The sequence below is a fragment of the Megalobrama amblycephala genome, linkage group LG14, assembly GCF_018812025.1.
Source record: "Megalobrama amblycephala isolate DHTTF-2021 linkage group LG14, ASM1881202v1, whole genome shotgun sequence".
NCBI classification, from domain to species: Eukaryota; Metazoa; Chordata; class Actinopteri; order Cypriniformes; family Xenocyprididae; genus Megalobrama; species Megalobrama amblycephala.
The window spans coordinates 20,371,095-20,391,779 of NC_063057.1; the positions used below are offsets into that span (position 1 = coordinate 20,371,095).

Here is a 20,685-nt window from a genome sequence, read left to right on the forward strand (position 1 = left end):
TATAAATTTAAACGATAATACAGTTTCATTTATTTGCAATCAGAATGCAATTAAGTGTCATTCCGTTCGCACTTAAAGCTGCAGTCCGTAACTTTTTTTGGTTAAAAATTAAGTTTTTAGCAAGTACATAACTAGCCAATGTTCAAAACTTTCTCCTTACCTTTGCCCAATTCACATCGGTAAGCTTGTAATAATGTTTTATAATAAAATTATACGGTACTGGTGGGTTTCCGCGGGAAATTTGAGCATGCAGCCGTTTTGTCTTTGCGTCATTACGCCACGTCTGTAAACAGAAAGAACGAGTTCCAGCTAGTATATGTGAGGATGCTACTGGTAGTGGATCATTTATAGTGCTTTCTCACAGCAGCTGAAACAATTAAACTTTTCATTTTGATGGTGGATTGTAATCCAGAAAGGTCCAAATGACAATCATCAGTGACAACTGAAGATTCACCCTTAGTCAAAAGCAAAGACTTCGGACTGCGGAGTGGCTACAGAAATTGAAATCTACAGGTAACGCTAATACACACTAAATAGTCACGCAATGCTGGTGTTATTAACATTAAAAATTTGAGAACAAAATATAACAATAATAATAATTTGCACAGTTTGATGTGATATGAGCTAAGCGGTCGTTAGATTTAATCACCATTGGCAGCACAATTTATGCTTTTTCTCAGTTGGTCAGAACAAAAGTGGCAGACATGTCACTTGTTCAGATGACATTTTCTGGTGAAAATTCTTATTTTGGTCATACTTCCAAGACTACAATCTGTGATTCCGAAGAACAGTATCCACACCGGTGTGGTGACTGACAGCAAACATTAGATTCATTTGCGCTGAGGAGCTGTGCCGATGCACAACCCAATTAAAAATGATAATTCCGCAAATAACTGCAATTGCAGGTTTTAAACAGAGATGGCAACAAAGAGGCAAAACTTACGGACTGCAGCTTTAAGTAAATTCTTTTAAAGTAGGCTATATTGTTTCCGTAATAAGTATAAACATCAGGTTTAAGATGTTATGTTTCAATAAAACTGTATTTATATATATAAAAAAGCTTAAAATAATTAAAAAATGGACAGTTATACCCAATATTGGTAGGGCATGTACTGTATTTATTATTGTATCATTATGTGAAGTTCACAACGTAATTTCGGGAGGAGTGAACCCATCTAATCTTTCAATTAGTGAAATTCAAACATATAGCATAGAGCATATAAGCAGCTACTCACCCTGCTCTGGCATCAGTTGTTTCGATATCCCTCCACCTCCCCCAACTCCACCACATAATTTAGGCATCTCATCCATCGTACTCCTCTTCCAGGCACTAGTAGTCCCTGGGGGGTATATCCAAGCTCGAGTTGAAGCTGCTTCCTCGAGCCCCTCCACAGCGGACACCAAATACGCTTAACCTTATTAGCTTAAAGATTTTGAGGAAACGAACTTGTGAAACACTATTATGCTGTTAGCTTAGCAAAGTGCTCCAAATGCTAAGGTTCCATAAAAGTTAGGATGCTGACAGTGATGAGCTCATTGAAAAAAAATGAATCCAAGATGGCGGATAAAGCAAAAAGAATTTGATTATTAATACTTATACGTTTAACTCATTTGAAACCTAAATAAATGAAAAAGTGGACTTTGTTTAACCAATATTTGTGAGTTCTCTGTATTTTTGCTTAAACAATGTTAGCTTAGCAACATGCTAACAACAACTTCTGCTGAAATCAATTGTTAGTCGTCTAAGGAGAGCTATTTGTAGAGTCACTATCATTTTATTTTAAAGTTAGGATTCATTTAGGATGTTGCTTTAGAAGGCAGCTGCCTATTTAGACAGTAGGTAACAAGAGATCTCACTAGATCTCAGTGCTAATGAGAAGGAAGCAGGAACAGCAGGTAATTTTCTAACTGTTAAATGTTAAGTAGTGTCTCTTGCCCCCACTGAGTCAACTATTAAAACCCCAGGCCTTTTGATAAAGGTAATTAGATATTGATTACATTGCAAATCCAATATCCGTCCGCATCTTCAAAAGGAGGTCTGCTCTCACAGGAAATGCACACATTGGGTTGTTTACAAAGAAGAGAAATGGGTGTGATCACATTGAGTATTTTGTATCTCATCTTACCATGTCAAACACCGTACTTATCTTCAGACAATTACCGATTGGAGTGAAAAAAAAAAAAAATCTAGTTAAATATCTCTTGGCATAATGAAATCCAAGCAAATATTTTAAAACTATTATGGGAAAAGAAAATACGGAATGGAGCACTGATAAGAGTAATGGAGCTTTTGAAAGACAAACTCAAAGTCACTATGTTGTTATAGTGATTAGATTTGTCTCCATTCAGACACATTTTAGGTAAAAGTCAACAAAGCTTCTGGGTGGTTATTATTTATTTCTTCAAGCAGATATTCGTATGGGATCATGCAGGTTTTTGAATATGTAATAATGATTTAAAGGGTTAGTTCACCCAAAAATGAAAGTCTCGTTAATTACTCAGCCTCATATCATTCCACACCAGTAAGACCTTCGTTCATCAACACAAACTAAGATATTTTGATGAAATCCGAGAGGTTTTTTTTTATCCTCTATTGAAAGCAATGAAATGACCACATTCAAGGTGCTTCTGTGTTAACGTCCGAACATAATGTACAGAGCTTCTGTGTTTACATCTGATCAGCGCCTCAGTATTGGCCGGCTCCTGCGTCAGCATCACTCCCATCATCGGCCAGTACTGAGCCACCATTTGGACATAAACACAGAAGCTCTGCAATGTAAATAGCTTAGTAGAATGATAGGGGAGAGACTAATTTGTTGAATAAAGTCTTTATATTTGTTTTGTTTTTGCCCACAAAAAGTATTCTCGTTGCTTCATAACATTAAGGTTGAACCTGTAGTCCTGTTGACTATTTTAACAATGTCTTTACAAATTTTCTGGACCTTAATTTTGTTGTTTTCAATAGAGGATAAAAAAAAAACCTCTCAGATTTCATCCATTTTTGGGTGAACTAACCCTTTAAAGATACATCTTCATTGTCAAGTCTTTATGACAGTTTGAACAAACCTCAAGTCAGTGTAAAATGTCTATTGTACATCTATAACACTCATAAACAATGCTGGGTTAAAAACAACCCAATTTTGGGTTGAAAATGGAGAAACCCAGCAATTGGGTTGTTTTAACTCAGCGGTTGGGTTAAATGTTTGCCAAACTTGCTGGGTAGTTTTATTTAACTCAACTATTGTGTAAAAATTGCTGTATTACTTAAAATGAACCCAAAATATGTTGGAAATTAACATTTATTAATATTAAATATAATAATTAAACAATAAACATTTATTAAATTGATTATTAATAAATGTTCACCTTTTGATTTTCATTGTTGCCTCTAGTAATTATATGTCTGATTTTTAATTTCCGACATATTTTGGGTTCATTTTATGCCAGCTATATAATAATTTTTAAACAATAGTTGGGTTAAATAAAACTACCTAGCAGGTTGGGCAAACATTTAACCCAATCGCTGGGTTTGTCCATTTTCATCCCAACTTGGGTTGTTTTTAACCCAGCATTTTTAGAGTGAATATAGATTATATGACTTTAGAGGACTTGGAATACAGCAACCCCAAACGTATATGGTCTATTTTCATAGTTCTTGAATGTTTTTTTGTCACTGTCAGTCCTATAGTCTCCTGTCACTTTCCTTTATAAGAAAAAACGAGCAGCATGAACAACCTTCAATTATTCAATCTACTAAAATTGTATTTTTACCCTACACACCCACTTAAGCAAACATTTTCAAACCAACAAAAAAGTGGATATAAAAGAATAATTCTGCCCTCTGAACACAATCTCCGCTGAAATTTGTTTCAGATGAGATGTCCGCTTTGAGTTTTAGTGCACGCTATCAGAGCTCAGAGAGTACACAATGACAGACTGCACGCTGTTTTCCCCTAAGATGTTCAGTCAACCCACTGTTTCTTTATTTTCCCCTTTGATTCATTAAACTGAAACATCAAAGCCATTTCCTCTTCCAAACATGTCAAATGCTCTGAATTCATTTAGATTTGATGTAAAAGGACTCTTTTCCCCAAATTCATTGTAGTACTCCTTGGTAATTAACGTTGCAGTTGAGTGATGCACAATAGATTTGCTTTGATTGATCATTAGCAAAGCTATTGTTTGATAATGTGAAAATACAAGGGATTTGCATACATACTACTAATGTGTGCCTGTGTGAGTGAGAATAAAAAAAAATTGAAATTATTCAAACGCTTTTATCTTTTTGAAAAGGTTACACTAATGATGAAACTACCTTCATCTGATCTCACTGTTCTTTTGCTACAGAAGCACCACTTTTTTCACAGAACACTAACCTAAACAAACCAGAAAACATTATTTATTTTCTCATTTCATTTCTTATATTTTTGGATTTGCGCTAATACATGCCATACATGATAAATAAGGGTGGCCATCCTGACCAAAACACTGAGCATCAATAATTCATTTTGAGGTTACAATAATTCATTTGGCTCTCCCTCTTTCTCCCATCAGCCCACGCATTTGGCGCGCATTGTTGTTTTGATCTGTTGTTAGTGTCTCGCAGCGCTTTTCCAAATGGAAGAGAGTAGGAACAATATTAGCAGTGTACTTGGCCATGATGCCACATTAGAGCCCAGAGCGAACCAAATGCCTGGTAAAACATCTTTACTTTGCTTAGAAAAGAGTGACTTCCATTTTGTTGACTTTGTGTTCATATCCGGGGGAAAAAAAAGAAAGAAAGAAAAAAAATCAGTGGCCTCCAGTAACCTGTATAAAACACAATTCATTTTGATGGCCAGAGGAAGCAGACAGGTAGTGAAGAAATAATAAAAATCTGTTTCAACCTTCAGCTGTTGTAAATTCTCAGTTTATATGCTACACGTCGTGCCTCGCCGCAACAGCTTGAGACTGTCTACACTAGATGCGTCAAAGCGAATCACGTCCAAATATGTCCTCCAGAAGTATCGCAAGCCTGTTAGTCAGAAATTGAATCTCTTTACACCCGCCCCGCACGGACTGCATTGTTTAAAATAGTTTCTGTCGCAATTGTTGCGTTGTGTCGAGCAGCTCCGACCGTTAGTTCACTTGCACTCTTTGCCAAACAAACAGTCGAATACTGCTAGAAAGCGTATATCTGCTGAAGTGTTCTGGTATAGTAGGGTATGTATTTTTTTTTTTTTTTGCAATTTCTCCTGTTCTGCCTCCCTCTTTCAGTTTTATCTTTGACCCAGTGCCAAACTTTAGTCATCCTTAAAAGAAATACATAATTTCACAAGCCTTTGAAAGCGTAAGGTTGAGGTTTATATAGCGTAAAAATTGCTTTGAATGGATGTTCTGGAATTTTTGTCATGGTCCTTGATGTTCAGTCTTATGGATCAGAACAAATTTTCCAGTCACAGTTGTGCTGCTGGGCTGCAGTTTTCTTCTGGTTTCAGCTTCAGTGTTTACTTCCTTTAGTGCCTCTCTGTAGTATTTTCCTACATGCTTCTAATTTACACTTTATTACACATACTGTCATAGACTTCAAATGTTTAATATATGGTAGAATATTTGAAAGGTAGTGAACCAGAAGGTGTAAGGGAAGTACAATATGTCTTGGTCTCGAGACCAGTCTTAAAGGATTAGTTCACTTTCAAATGAAAATTTCCTGATAATTTACTCACCCCCATGTCATCCAAGATGTTCATGTCTTTCTTTCTTCAGTCGAAAAGAAATGAAGGTTTTTGATGAAAACATTCCAGGATTATTCTCCTTGTAGTGGACTTCAGTGGTCTCTCCAAACGTTTGAAGGTTAAAATTACAGTTAAAGCATATACATTTACTTTTTTTTTTCGAAAAATGACTGATCGTTTCGCTAGATAAGACCCTTATTCCTCGCCTGGTATCGTTTAAAGCCCTTTGAAGCTGCACTGAAACTAATTTTGACCTTCAACCGTTTGGAGGCCATTGAAATCCATTATAAGAAGAATAATCCTGGAATGTTTTCATCAAAAACCTTCATTTCTTTTCGACTGAAAAACGACAGACATGAACATCTTGGATGACATGGGGGTGAGTAAATTATCAGGAAATTTGAATTTGAAAGTTTAATCCTTCAAGACCATTTTTTGAACGTCTTAATCTCAGCCGCATTCGGTCTTGTCTTGGTCTCAGACTAAAAGGACTTGGGATTTTATTTCAAGACCGGTCAAGACCACAACTGCAGGGATATCACTAAATTGCCGTTGCATTGTCTGATTTCTTTGTTAACATCATTAAACTGACTGGATGTAAAACTTCCTGCTTCAAATGCAATCATTAACTTTCTAATTTCATTAATTTTGTTACTGTTGTGCCGGGTCAGAAATCAACAAGGGATTGTGTGTCAAAAAATGTCACCCAAATTAATACAAATGCCCACAAAATTCAAGATATTATTGCAAAAAAGTACTTGTGATCTTGATATTTATATTATAATATATGATATAATTAAGCAATATCACAAGAAAGAGGGCTGTTTTTACTAATATGAGCACAACTGCAGATGTAATATTGATATTTTACAAACGTTCAATAAACAAAATTTTATTTTTAAAAACATTAAACATTATTTATGCATCAGTTGCAACTTCTGTTCCACCTCTACAGTGTAAAGATGAATTTTGTTGTTAGTGAATTGGTAACAGCTCTATATAGTGTCTTATTATTCTAATTGTAATTATTGATTAAAAATAAGACCTTTCTCAGGCAGTAAATGTGGATCTTTCAGATGAATTTAAGAGGTGCTAGTCTGGTCTTGGTCTTGTCTTGGTCTCCACACACTGGTCTTGGTCTCGGTTTAGGTGGTCTTGACTACATTACTAAAGTACATATAGATCAACAGCTTTCTTGATCCTGGAACAACATTCCAATCAACCAATCAGATTTGAAGGATGAGTTTACAGTTTAAATCAAGTTTAGGCTTACAATCAGGGTTAGGTGCTTCTACATCAGTGTTATTCACATTTCCCTCTGATTTTAGGAGTAATTTATGGGTAGGGTAGGTTTAGGGTTAGGGTTAGCACTACATTTTCAGACAGGAATGTTGTTCCAGGGTCAACAAATTATGTCTTAAGGCAGGAACACACCAAGCCAACGGTCAGGCAGTTTTTCTTCGTGGGCCGACTAAGTTTTCTCAGTGTGTTCCGCACCGTCGGCTGAAGTTGGTCCTCGTCGGCTTTTTTTCGGCCGATTTGGAATGTTGAATCGGCGTCGGAGCTCGTCGGTCCGTTGGGCCATCTGATCATTCTGATTGGCTGTTCAGCTACTGCCACCTGCTGGTTCGGAAAGGCATTTCTTCTCACGCAGGCGCAGAACTACTTGGCCGTCGGCTGTTTAGCGTCGGTTTGGTGTGTCAGGACAACTTTGGACACAGACGCTGCCGACGTGAGCCAACCCCACAGTCTGCTTTCGTTGCCACTAGTTCGTCGGCATCGGCTTGGTGTGTTCTGGTATGTTTACTAACTCACGGTGACCTGAATAAGAAGGGTATTTTAAAGTCTGAAGATGGTAAGATTTCAAGAAAAACTCTTATGTTCACCATTCCTGCATTTGATCAATAATACACAGCAATATTGTGAAGTATTATTGACATTTAAAATAACTATTTTAATGTAAAGTATAGTTTATTCCTGTGATGGCAAAGCTGAATTTTCAGCATAATTAGCTACTCTAGTTTTCAGTGTTGATCCTTTAGAAATCATTCGAATATGCTGATTTGGTGCTCAAGAAACATTTCTTATTATTATCAATGTTGAAAACAGTTGTGCTGCTTATTTTTTTTTGTGGAAAGCATGATACGTGAAGGGGAAAAAAAGTAGTTTCCAAAATTGCTTGTAGGTTACATTTACAGGTATGTGCTGTTTATTTCACGCTTCTGTTTTGTGGAAAACCACCCTGGACAATTGATAAATGAAACTCTGTTGACTGTTGGGGCACAAGATTATTTTCAGCTGTGAGCAGCTAATGAAGCTATTTCTCACTGTGACATTTTTAGTGAAAATTTTATTGTGAAAAATGTTTTATTTATTTATTACATTTATGCTAGTCTCAGGTGCATATTACTATATGACTGTTTGAGAGTCACTATGAGCCTTAATGCAAGGATCAATCGTGTCCACTGCTGTTTATCATTCTAGTAAAGGAGGTCATTCAGAACTATGGACAGCAGCCACAAGATCGAATCGTGAACATGTGACCTGGAGGCAAAGATGAATGAAGGAGGACAGACAAGACTTATCAGCACTTCAGCAGCATGATGGAAAGGTAGGAAAAAGTCCACATGTTTTCAAGCAGTTCTTGTCGCTGTCCAGCTTTGCAGACACTGTGAAGTATTGATCCAATCAGCCAATGACTGGTAGATTTTCCTTTCAGACAGAATCACTATACACTCCATTTTTCTTAGACAAAAAAACTTAAGTTCTGCTGATTTGTCAGACCATAAATATAACTTTTCTTTTTGGAACTGCCATAAATGATAACAAGTTGGAGTATTTTTTTTTATTTTTTATGGTTCAGTAATGTTCTCCTTTTGTTCTTTGAACACTCTACAAATTGACTGATAAAGTGAACTCCTCAACCTGAGAAAGAGCAGATGGTTGCAGAATTATTTTGGCTTGTACCGCGCAATACAGCTATTTTATTCAGTTGACAGTGTCAACCTTTTTTTATGTCATTTGTGACACTTTTTTAATATACTGCAGTAACTTTGGAGTAACAGTCAGCGCAGAGTCTGAATAATTCTGAACACTACATCTTACTGTGTTGACATCTGTGGCTTCAGGGTTCCAGCTTCTTTTATACATACTTGAAATATTTCAACGTCTGACTTGTTTGAAAAATCAGACACCAAATCAAGAGAATGTTTATGACAGGTTTATTCAAGGCACTGTCACTCTTTCTAATTGGAAATGGATAGTGAGGTAGAAAAGGCACTGATCGCTTATTTTCTTTTTTCTTATTTCTTTTTTTTAGCTCTTAATTTTTGCATTTACATCTGCAATGCATACAAAACAAATAAACAGACAAAAATTACCTTTAGGATATTAAGGTCAACATATCTACAAAATGTACATGTGAAAACTTGTTTGAAAGTAATGTTTCTGCCCAAGAGTAAAACAAATCTATATATGGGTCAATTATGAGGGTCGGAGAAATCTTTTTAAAATCTATTTTAAAGCGCATGAGAAAAGTTCTAAGAATTGAAATCCTTAGCAACAAACAAACAAACAATGAACATTTTAATTAAATAAACTCTAAAAATGTCAAGTGGTGTAACCACATATTGTCTACGGTGTAGATTTGGTTTTTCCTTTGCGTTTTTCTGTGTACAGATAACAATCTCCATTCACACGGATCCGCAAAACGATTAAAAACGCTGTATTATTCATGCCAGGCCAGTAGTTGGCGATGTCATGTTGTAAAGAAAAATTACGCGCCCTATAGACTAAACTCGAAAACATGCATGCGCATGATGGCACTGTTTTCACAAATTCGCATTTTTGTTGTTTAACATGGAGACAATAATGGTATTGTTTTCAAAAACTTGCATTTTGAAAGCAATTTTCAAAAGTTTGTGTTTTCAGGCCCCCAAAGAGCTGTTGTCATGAATGGTCAAAACGCATAACGGTGTCATGTAAACAGCCCCGCAGTTTGTCGGTCATTGTGTATATATAAAGCTTTTACATTTGCGTTTACCTTTGCCTTGTGGATTATTGTGACATCTTGGTTTACTTTCTTTGTTTTGTAAATAGACCTGCTGCATCTTGCCTTAATATTTTCCTGCACTGCACCATTACAACCATCAGTTAATAATAAAAAAAATCTATATTACACTTAGAATACATGGTATATATCATTGTTTCCAAATAGTTTCTTGAACTTTAGGTTATACCATTTGATGACAACCTGAGCTAACTTGTCAAAATACTTGTTTGGTATACCACAGTGAATTGGCAGATAAAAGTTTTTCCAAACATTAATACTTTTTTTTCCTTAAATTTAAAAAAAAATATATATATAATAATCATTACACATAATGAAAATAATTTCAGTCATTTACTGGTTACACCACCCTGACATGTTTTATTTTAATATTCACAAAAAAATAAAATCAGAATTCGAACACTTTCATCAATAAAAGTTCAGTACTCTGCTCATTGCATCAATATACTTTTGAATAACTTAAAGGGATGGTTCATCCAAAAATGAAAAATGTCATCATTTACACAACTGTGCTTGTTGATGTGCAAAAACCAGTGAAGTTTGTTCTTGCGTGTCAAGCAAACATGACTGAGCTTCTGTGTTTACCATATTTGATGAGGTCTATGATCAAAGTTTATATGTGAATAAAAGCTTACATGAATTCTGTTTATCATATAAAGCGATCTTGTCTCGTCAGAAGACTTCATGTGAAGACTGCTCGCTTCATATGAATTCATTTTTGCGATGCCTCTGTGTACTTTGGTTGTGTGAGACAAAAAGTCTATTATATCTATATATCTTCACCTGTATACTGAAGATAAATTAAAGTTTTATGAGTTTGGAATGACATGAGGGTGAGTGAATGATGACAGAATTTCTGGATTAACAATCCCTTTCATTCCAGAAAACTTGAAACAAAAAAAGAGCGTCACATATTTGACCCATATATCATTTAACTTTGTATAAATATATATACATGAACATACATACATGTATATACATATTCTTCAAGTTATATAATCATCATGTGTCAATATTATAGAATCTCCACTGTATAATCTCATCTTCAATCCACTACTGACCCAAGAAATCAGAGATATAGGCACCTTTAATTTGCATTGACCCTTAATCAGACAAGCCTGTGTTTGTCCATGATAAATGACAATGGCCCTGTTCTTGATCCTCTCGCGACCTGCAGTCATATTTATTTGTTTGTTTGATGAAGGTAGATATGGCCTCATTTGATATTGTACAAAATATAAATCAATAAAATGGTGTGATTGTGCAAGAAAAGTGAAGAGCAGCTTATCACTGAAGTTTAAACTTTAAAAAGAGTTTTTGTTGCATCTGAGAACAGCAGCAGTCTTTGGGGAGAGAATGCAAGTCCTTTTATGGAATTTAAATCTGCCTGAAAGGGGAATAACTGAAACTACTAAGATTGTTTTAGAAATAACTCCTATTTCACATTATGAATAAAACTGGACACACGCAGAATCACACATTTGCCTATTTAACTCAAATCACGTTATAAACATTTTTTTTTTTTCAGCCTGATCCATTCAATGCACATGCTCGTTCTCAGCTGGCTCTTTTCGAATTAAAAGTGGGACTTCCAGTCCTTCTGTTACCACGTGTTGCAATTTCTTCCATATATTTTCCACAAGTTGTCCATCTCCTCCCCATTTTTCTGTCTCTGGTGTAGTGAGGGTGTTGGCCAGCAGGGCGGCACTGTTGTTCTCTGGGAACTTGCCCTGTCGTTTCAAAGGGGAAGTAAACGTTTTGCTGCTTCTCAGAGTCCATAAAAGTCATTTTTAATATCACGTAGGTGTCCCCACGTCACTGGCCTCGACATGTCATGCTAACAGAGCGCTCCATGCTTAATGTTGTGTTAACCATCAGGAGCTTTTCGCAGCCATCGGTAAAACTGCTGCTGGAACAGGATGTGCCATTTTACATTAGCTTGAACGATCTCAACAGCTCGAGCGAACGCAGGTGCCGACTCTCCCCCGCTGGTTAGGATGAACTCTTTCAGCTGAGGAGAAGATAAACAATTTTCATTAACATTATAATCGTATTGTGTCTGATGTATCAGATATAGAGAGTTTTGTTTGCAAGTGGCACCTTCAACTCTGATAGTTAAACAGCGTCAGAATATATGATGCATTTACATGCAAATGCCTAACGTGTAATTTAGTAGATAACAGTGATGTTTATGATAATGAGGAGTGGGAAGTAAACAGAATTATCAGTGTTGTTTTTCTGGAAGTGAAAGACACTTGGGTGTCTGTCAAAAAAAAAAAAAGCCTCCAAGATAAATTACAAACATGAAAATCTCTATTTACTAAATAACACGTTATGAAAACGATTCCCATTTCCTGGGGTCATGAGATCTACATGAACAAGTATGTGCTGGGATTAAGTATTTAAGTTGCTATTCTGGTCTTGAACTATTTCAAAATTGCTGTTTAGTCATAGAAACTTTCGAAAGAAATAAAACAATCATTCGCAATGTATAGCGTTTAGCACTGATTTAACGGTGAATGTGTGGATGAAGTGCTCTGGCAGCAGCTGATTGTCAATGACAGTATGCTAATGCTCTGTTTAAGAAAATACTGAGGGGGTTCGTATCTCTGTATGAATGTTAAGTTGTAGAAGGTGAAGTCAGCTGGATGAGAAAGTGCTGCGCTGCAGTGAGAAGCATCAGCAGTCTGTGTCCTCTGGGACTGAAGCTGAATGAATTTGAATAAGTGAATATACGTTCCATCTCCTATAATAAGGTTAAGCAGTTACAATGAGGAAATAACCCAATGAAACAGACCAGAGCACATTTCTGCAGGCTTCAAAGTTTACTTTTGCTCATTTTCTCCATCTCAATAATTTTGCTGACCAATGTTTTTTGTAAGTATTAATGTTCCACAAAGATTGGTCAATAGTTCATTAGTGTTTTAGATTGACTGGAGGTGTAAGAGCCTCAGGATGGTGTATAAGTCCAGACTCACCTCACTCAACTCCGCCTCAGTGTTGAGAAACTCTGTCACGCCGCTGATTAATTTTGAGTTCATAAATAAAGCTTCTCCATACCTACGGATGAAAGACACAGAGCTCAAGCAGTGTAATTAGAAACACTGGAGCACCGTTTTAATGAGCCCAGAAGCAAACAAACACCAATAGATATTTCCCATAATGCTCTCTGGTCCTTCAACCACAAACAAGAAATAACATTCACCAATCAATATCTTATGAGAGTGCGAATGTGAAATACATATCAGGGACTGAGAGGAAGGTTAAAGTCACTCATAAACAGAGATGAATGAAGCTACATTCACCTGGAATTCAATATGTCCCACTTCTCACGGAAATATCTCCATGCTAAATGTCTTCCCAGCGGATTGCGGCCCACATGTATGATGACATCGATCACATCCTGCTCCGGCACCAGGTCAGAGGTGAGAGACAGATTCAGGAGCCTGTGGGCAACACAAATGAATAAGAGTTTCCTTAGTTTGTTATCACATTTGTGATATCTTTACTAATTGTGCAATTTGTAATGAATTTTGCTATCATTTCTATGCTAGTGTTAAGCTTGGGTAAATCTAAGATACAAAACACATTATTCTTCCCTGTTTTCATTAAAGACAGCCACTGACAGGCCGGCGAAACACAATTATTCAAATACTGTGATTCAGCATCTTCAAAAAGTAATTAACCTGAAAAGCCCAAATCAAATGCAGACATACCCATTTGATTCAAATTGGTGCAAAATGTCAAGTAGATTAAAAAGAAAGAAATAGGAAATGAGATGTTACACATAAAAACGCTGCCACGGTGCACAAGTTTTCAATTTGCAATAACAAGTGGGGTAATTGCTTTACTGTGGTTTGCTCTCTTATTTCAGTTCAAATGCTCTTTTGGGCTTTTTGACTTCATGCGTCGTTGAGTCATTTGTAACACCTTTTTTCACAAACACCCTGGAGATTATTGCCACGGTGACAAACTCACATCTGTGAGCGGACGGCAGCTTCACAGCTCGCAAATATAACATCCTGCTTCCTCTGTGGACAAGTGTGAACACGCTTTCAGGAGAGTTTCTTTTGCTGTGCTAATTCCAGTCACTTTTTTAACGTTCAGATTAACATGCTCATATTAGCATACTAGCATATTAATGTCTTATCTATAGTATGTACACTGTGCATAGTATGTACATTTTCAATATGCGAAGGATACTGTACCTACATTTACCGAAATACAGTATACAACAAGAGCACACTGTGTAATATTGTATCCCACAATGCAATGCGCTTGAACTGACCATCCATTTCCAGTGTTCATTTATTTAGCATACTACTGCCAAAGACTATAGAATAACACAAGGCGTGTCACTCGTATTGTTTTGAATGGGAGAAAGCGTAACGCGCAATATGGCAGAATAAGTCCCGCCTTCTAAATAAGAGCCAATCGCCAACTGGTAAAGTCATCGCGTCACTTCAGCGGCCATTAGAATCACCGGTTTCTATAGAAACAGTCAGACGGCATTTAGGTCTACGCATGCGCATTAGCTTGATCCAGCCTGAAAAATACAGTTTTTTTTGTCATGATTTGAGCGTTTAGAAACTAAATTTATGAGCCGGTTGTTGTTAGATTTCATTGGTGATTTCAAATATGAAATTTAATTGTAAGGTTGGCGAACAGTTTTGGAGAATTTGATGTTCCCCATTCAAAGAGATTGCATGATGCCCAGGATGCCCGAGAGGCATTTCAAAGATGGCCGCCGAGTGAAATGACTTGTCTTAAAGGGACATTGCTACTGCTTAAATACAATGTTTATTGTTGTATAATTTACAATATTTGACTTTATTTTAAATAGTATACTGTAGACAGTTCACAGTTTTCAGTTAGCAGTACTGAAGGTTTCAGGAATATCTCTAGGTTAGCAGTCAGAGAGGTGAGATCAGTAAACACACAAAAAAAATATTGTCACAGACATTCTGTTATTTTGGCCTTAGTTTCATTTTCATGGACTTTTAGTTTGTTTTCATTGGTTTCCTGATTTCAGTTGTCATAGTGAATCATCTGATCTGCTCAGGTGTTTGTCATTTTACCCTCATTTACCATGTATATAAGTTGCAGTCTTTTCAGTTCTCATTTGTCCGGTCTCGTTTGTTTTAAGGTTGTATTTTCTTTGATTACCTGTTCTTGGATTTAACTTTAGAGTTTATTAAAGACTGTTTGCCTGAATTTTCATCTTTGTGTGCTTTACCACAAACACTGCTGCCAATTTAGCGATTTTGTCGCTAGATTTAGCGACTTCCCCGGCCCTTTTGAGAATTTTTTTCAAAAGCCTAGTGACAAATCTAGCAACTTCTTGGACAAACCTTATCTAGATTCTGTGACTCGCCCACTGATCTATATTTATATTATATACTCGCCAGTATGAAGTCATCTAGTAACATTTAGCTAACAGTTTTAGCTACACAGCAAAATCCCAAGAGTTAAATCAACTCTGCTCAGATTACATATGTTCCCTCTCTAAATAGTGCTAAAGTGACACTGAAGCAGAGTTAAAGTTAATGAGATAATTAAGTTATGATTGAGCATTAGTGATGAACACCTGCTGTTAACAAGCAGAATCACTGAAGAGAAACACAAGAACTACAACTGACTTCAGCCACAGCCTTAGATGAAATCAACTGAAGATAAAAGACATAAAATATCTCAAGATCTGATTAAACAACTCCACAAACAACATGTTATCTCATTAATTTTAACAGTGTTATTTTAACTCTATATAGAGAGGTGTTCTCTGAGTAGAGTTGATTTAACTCTGGAGATTTTGCTGTGTACTTTCAACTGAAAGCAAATGGCAACACTGACCATAACCCTTGCTGACAATTATATTCGGCCCACTAGATCACAACACACGTCATCAAAAAAATAAATAAATAAAATAAAAAACATGGAGGAGGGAGATACAATATACTTCATGCCATAGAAATCAATACTAAACACATAGTATTATACACCCCATCCTTCAGACTCAGTGATTGAAGCACATTTACTAGCTCACTCCAAACACAGGGCAGTTTTCTCTGCGGTAGATTAAATATCACAAACACACACTCTCACACAGAACTCATCTGGGACGGGGGGCTTTGCTTGTGCATGCTGTGTGAAATTTAAGTGCGTCTAAAATCAATGAACTGCTGCTAGAGGTCTTCTCTTTTAAGTCCAACACTAGAGCAAAGGTGGATGTCTGAATGCTGCAGTCATGAAATATTTTATATATCCCCCGTCTTTGGGGTACTGAGGGCCTCTGAATTAACTGACGCCAGCATCACTTTAAATACAGGCAGGTTCCTGACAGATTGTGTAGTTTTATACTTAAATGGCTTTTTAAATGAGAATCACCATTAACTGTGTAATTTAGACTTAGACTTTATAATCAGGGTTTAAGTAATCACTCCTTTGAGACTTCATTTGAGGGAAGTACTCAGACATTTACACTTTTGAATCATGACAGTGCTGTTGAAAAGCATCTGATCTCTCTGAAGTCACACTGTTCAGGTATCCAGGAATAAAGTCATGGATATTTTGATACAAATTCAATTGGGCATATTAGGGCTGGTATTACCTATTCTTTTCTACACACTAAGAGATAATTATGGGGTGTTCAGTAACATGCCACAGATGCGGTACATATACATTAGTTTTTAAAAAGTTATATTGAAACTTCCTGCATTAGACTTCATTTACTTTGGAAGTATAATATATAACTAGATCTTTGTTTTGTGACACAAAAACATGTTATTAATGTAAGATATTTGAAGCACATAAAGCAACACTAAATCTAGCGTTAGTGTCAGTTCTGGCAGGTCACGTCAGTCAAGCTTGCATCAGCGGACTCCCAGGTGACTTGCGTCTACCTATAGGAATACGACGCCTATTACGGCATCTATATATAAGCTCCTCAGTATTATCAGCAGCTATTGCATTTCTCAGGAGCAAATTAAATGGTGAATTCGACAGGCAAACAGCATCATCTCACTAGGAATTGTGCAGTCGGGAATTTAGCGAGAGGGATTTGTGGATTTCACCTCTCATTCAATGCATTGATCATAAGCCGACTGATTGGAAATGACTGAGTTAAGGTAGCATTGCTTCTCGCATCGCTGCAATTAGACATGGACTGGCAGTTCAGATGATCTGCACTCCCCGCATGAAGAAGCGTTTCAAGACAAGATCAAACATCCACGTTACAGCCGGCTATTTCACTCTCCTTCATCTCTGAATGTTTCCACGAAGCTAAGCTAAGTTCCTTTTAATGCTCATTGTTTTAAAGCTAACTCATGATGTTGTTAAAGCTATCACTCTTGCTTAGGCTTCTAGTCCTTCTCAGTAAAAATGTTTTTGCAAAGCTTTTGCGATCGTATTTGGCGATGTGCGTTACTATCTGTTGTCATTGGCAACCGGCTTGATCGCCGCACACGCTGGTCGGGGCGCTTTCGTTTGTATAGCAACATACACGCTGGTCGGATCGCCGTGTTTAGCGCTATACGTCGCAGATTCAAGCAGCTTTGCAGTAGAGACAGAAAAACAAAGATTCATGGTGCAAACGGCTTTTCTGTTGTGGTGCAGCACATAGTAAACATCGTTTTTCTTAAAGCTATAGTGCCACTGGAAACGCTCGTTCTTAAAGGTCTAGTTGCAGTTTAGAACAAGCTGATCTTAAGGCTATCTAAAAAATTGCTTGTTACCGAAGCTCTAGTGTCATTGCTGCATACTATAAGCACTACTGTGGTAAGTTTATTCAGGTACATGTTATCTTAAGCTGTTGTCTTAGACTTATGCTCTTTAAGATATCCGATCATATCACAACATTCTGTGATAAGTGAACAAACGTCTGTGGCTTGAAAACTTATCAGAGTATTGTAACATGCTTTTCTTTAAATACACAGAGGTTTCTTATTCAACCCTAACAATGTCGAACTTGATGGTCCTGGCAGGAGTGTGATATCATGGGAGTCGCCATCTTCTCTTTCGTAGCCAAAGGAATCGGCCCGACTGGAGCAGAAATCGTGCTCATGATGAGGAAGCACTGCATTTCATTTCTTAGCTGCACGCTGCATCTAACTCAGAGCTATTGCTGCGGGTGTATGCTTCCCCAACCTGACTACCACTAGTTTAACCCTCTGGAGTCTGAGGCTGATTTGGGGCCTGGAGAAGTTTTGACATGCCCTGACATTTGTGCTTTTTTCAGTTGTTCATAAACATATTAATGGAAAAAGTGTCATTACACTGTATTCAGCACAAACTAGGCTACAATAATATGTGAGGAACATGTATGTACATGTTTGTGTTTTTGAAGGAATAACATTTATGTGTGGTTATTGAAAAAACAAAAAACTTAAGTCACTGAAATAAGGCCAAAAAAAGTATAGTAAATCTGTGTTTACAATACTTTAGGGTATTGGAGGTTGTAAACTAGAGTTTTTGCTTCAAAATTATGTAAAAATTATGCTGCCTACTCCTTCATATAAAACAATATATTGATTTAGTTTTTGTAAGACACTTTTTGCCAAGAAACACAGTATGCGTGGAGGTGTGAATCACCACTGAATAATGGGCCATTCTCACCTGAGAAGACAAAAGAATTGGATAGTAATGAGCTGAAATGACTTGCATATTAATGAGGCATTTCAGTCAGGTAGGCTGTGAAAAAAACCTTCTGTGATGTCTCAAGCTCATCATGATATATGAAACATACAGAAAAATATTATTACAATATAAAGTAATGGTTTTTATATTATACTTTAAAATATAATGTATTTCCATGATGCAAAGAGTCTGAATATAGGCTTTTAGTTTAAAAGCATGCACATTTGGAGAAATATTGGATTCTCATATGCTTATGTCAATTTTCTATACAGAGGAGTTATATTTATTTAATATTCATTGTCATTACTATGAGCGCTGGTGTTTTCAATTCATCCTTGAAGTCGGAGGGCGCTCTCTGTGCATTTTTAGTCCACAAATTCATCTGAAAGAAGAAAAGGCTATTCCATGAATGGAGTTTCCAATTCATACTGCAGCCGGAGGGCGCTAAATAAACAAAAACTCATCTAAAATTCATCTATAGAAGAAAAGAAAACAGGAACTAACTGCATGTCTTCTAGAGCGGGGGGCGGGGCCAAAATGGCGCTTGTGTAAGTCGTGTTGTTAGTTGCTCTTAAACTTATTTTGTGCAATTCTTGATCTAACTTGTCCTCATGTGAGTAGACAGTGTTAAATATTAATCTGACAAAATTAAGAACCCTTATTTTTCTTGAGGATGATGGATGTTTCCTATACGCACTTTCTTGGAAATTAGCCTGCTAGTTGGTATTTGAGATGTGACACTTTCTATCGGTTATAACAGTTCGGTTCGGTCTCGTCATCAAATTTATTTTCCTCATCGCAACAAATGGAAGATGCTTTAGCAGTGAAACGTGTGCATGATTACGTAACGGCACCTGTGCAGGAGGATAAAGCTGCTCTTTCAACTTTATTACCTGATACTCCCACCAAGAGTCCACAATCGAAGATGTGACGCCACACTACAGAACCATCAAATGCAGTTCTCTTGGAAGCAATTGAGAAACTAGGGAAAAAACAAGACGATTTTTTTAGAGAAATTAACCGCAATTGAAAATTCTGTCTCGTGTAACTCAAACCGCATCACTGAACTTGGAACTAAAATGGACGCGATCTCTGATAAGGCCGATCTTGCCGTTACTAACTCCAGTGCGATGAAGGACCAAGTTACGTCACTAAAGAATGAAAACAAGCATCTCTGGGAAAAACTGGATGAATTGGAGGCATACAAAAGACGGTGGAACCTACGGATTGCTGGTATCCCTGAAGTGGAAGGTGAAAATGTAAAGATGGCTGTGATGGAAATATTGCGTTTAGTTTCACCATGTCTAGCAGATGTTCTCCAGTCTTCCATCGACGTGGCCCACAGGCTTGGGAAGAAAGGACTTACTCAGCCTCGTCGCATTATTGTGCAGTTCACCTCTCGCACGCACCGTGACCTCATCTGGGCCGACGCGAAGCGCTCCGAAATTCTCAAACAAAAGAATATCAGGATAACGGAGGACTTAACACAACACGCAAGGGAAGCTCGAAATAAACTGTGGCCACTCGTGAACCAAGCTAGACTGGAAGGTAAACGTGCAGGGTTTCAGGGTTCAGCTGCCATCATCGACGGGAAGAAAATTACAGTGGACAACATATAATGACTCTTTACAGTGACTTTAATATTTTGTAGTGAGGTTTTTCATCCTCATGGGAATTGTTTCTTGTTAGGGTTCCAACCTAGACTAGAGAAATGTTAAGCTGGTTCTTACTACAGTGAGGAGGTCTGGTTAAGTGTTGCACTTACTTTTTTCTACTTCAATCCGTTAAGAAGTTTTAGTTTTATTTACTAAACAATAGATTTTGGTTACAAGTTCTTGTTTGTTTGTTCTTTTATGTCATTTAAGTTGAATTGTTTTTCACTCAATGTTAGGGGAATCCGAGACTTAACCAAACGTAAAGCTTTAGTTCTTTTTTGTAAATCAAAATGCAGAGATGTCTATTTTTTACAAGAAACGCATTCATGTGTGAAAGATGAAAGTTTCTGGTCCAATCAATGGAGGAGTAAAATTATCTACTGTCATGGTTCCAATAATTCTGCTGGGGTTATGATTTTATTTAATCAGCACTTTAATTACACTGTACTTGAATCACATTGCTCGAATGAAGGCAGATGGTTAATTATTGTTATCCAGTTTGGGGAAAGCATTGTTATTTTGGCTAATGTCTATGGCTTTAACAGATCCAGTCTTAATAATTGTCTCTTTACAGATTTAACATCCAAATTAATAACTTTAAAAATAAAATACCCAT

The 20,685-nt window shown here is 36.9% G+C and overlaps 1 protein-coding gene across 1 annotated transcript in view; it reads right to left on the minus strand.

The window, feature by feature from the left end:
* Positions 1 to 8,919: 8,919 nt before the first annotated feature.
* The window catches only part of LOC125246445 (thyrotropin-releasing hormone-degrading ectoenzyme-like), a 166,174-nt gene continuing 154,408 nt past the window's right edge, over positions 8,920 to 20,685 (minus strand). Inside the window, exons 17-19 of the mRNA XM_048157387.1 lie at positions 13,089 to 13,229; positions 12,762 to 12,843; positions 8,920 to 11,794 (exon numbers count right to left, since the gene is read on the minus strand). Coding sequence (XP_048013344.1) covers positions 11,651 to 11,794; positions 12,762 to 12,843; positions 13,089 to 13,229 — 367 coding nt within the window. The 3' untranslated portion in view covers positions 8,920 to 11,650. The remainder of the gene's footprint in view (positions 11,795 to 12,761; positions 12,844 to 13,088; positions 13,230 to 20,685) is intronic.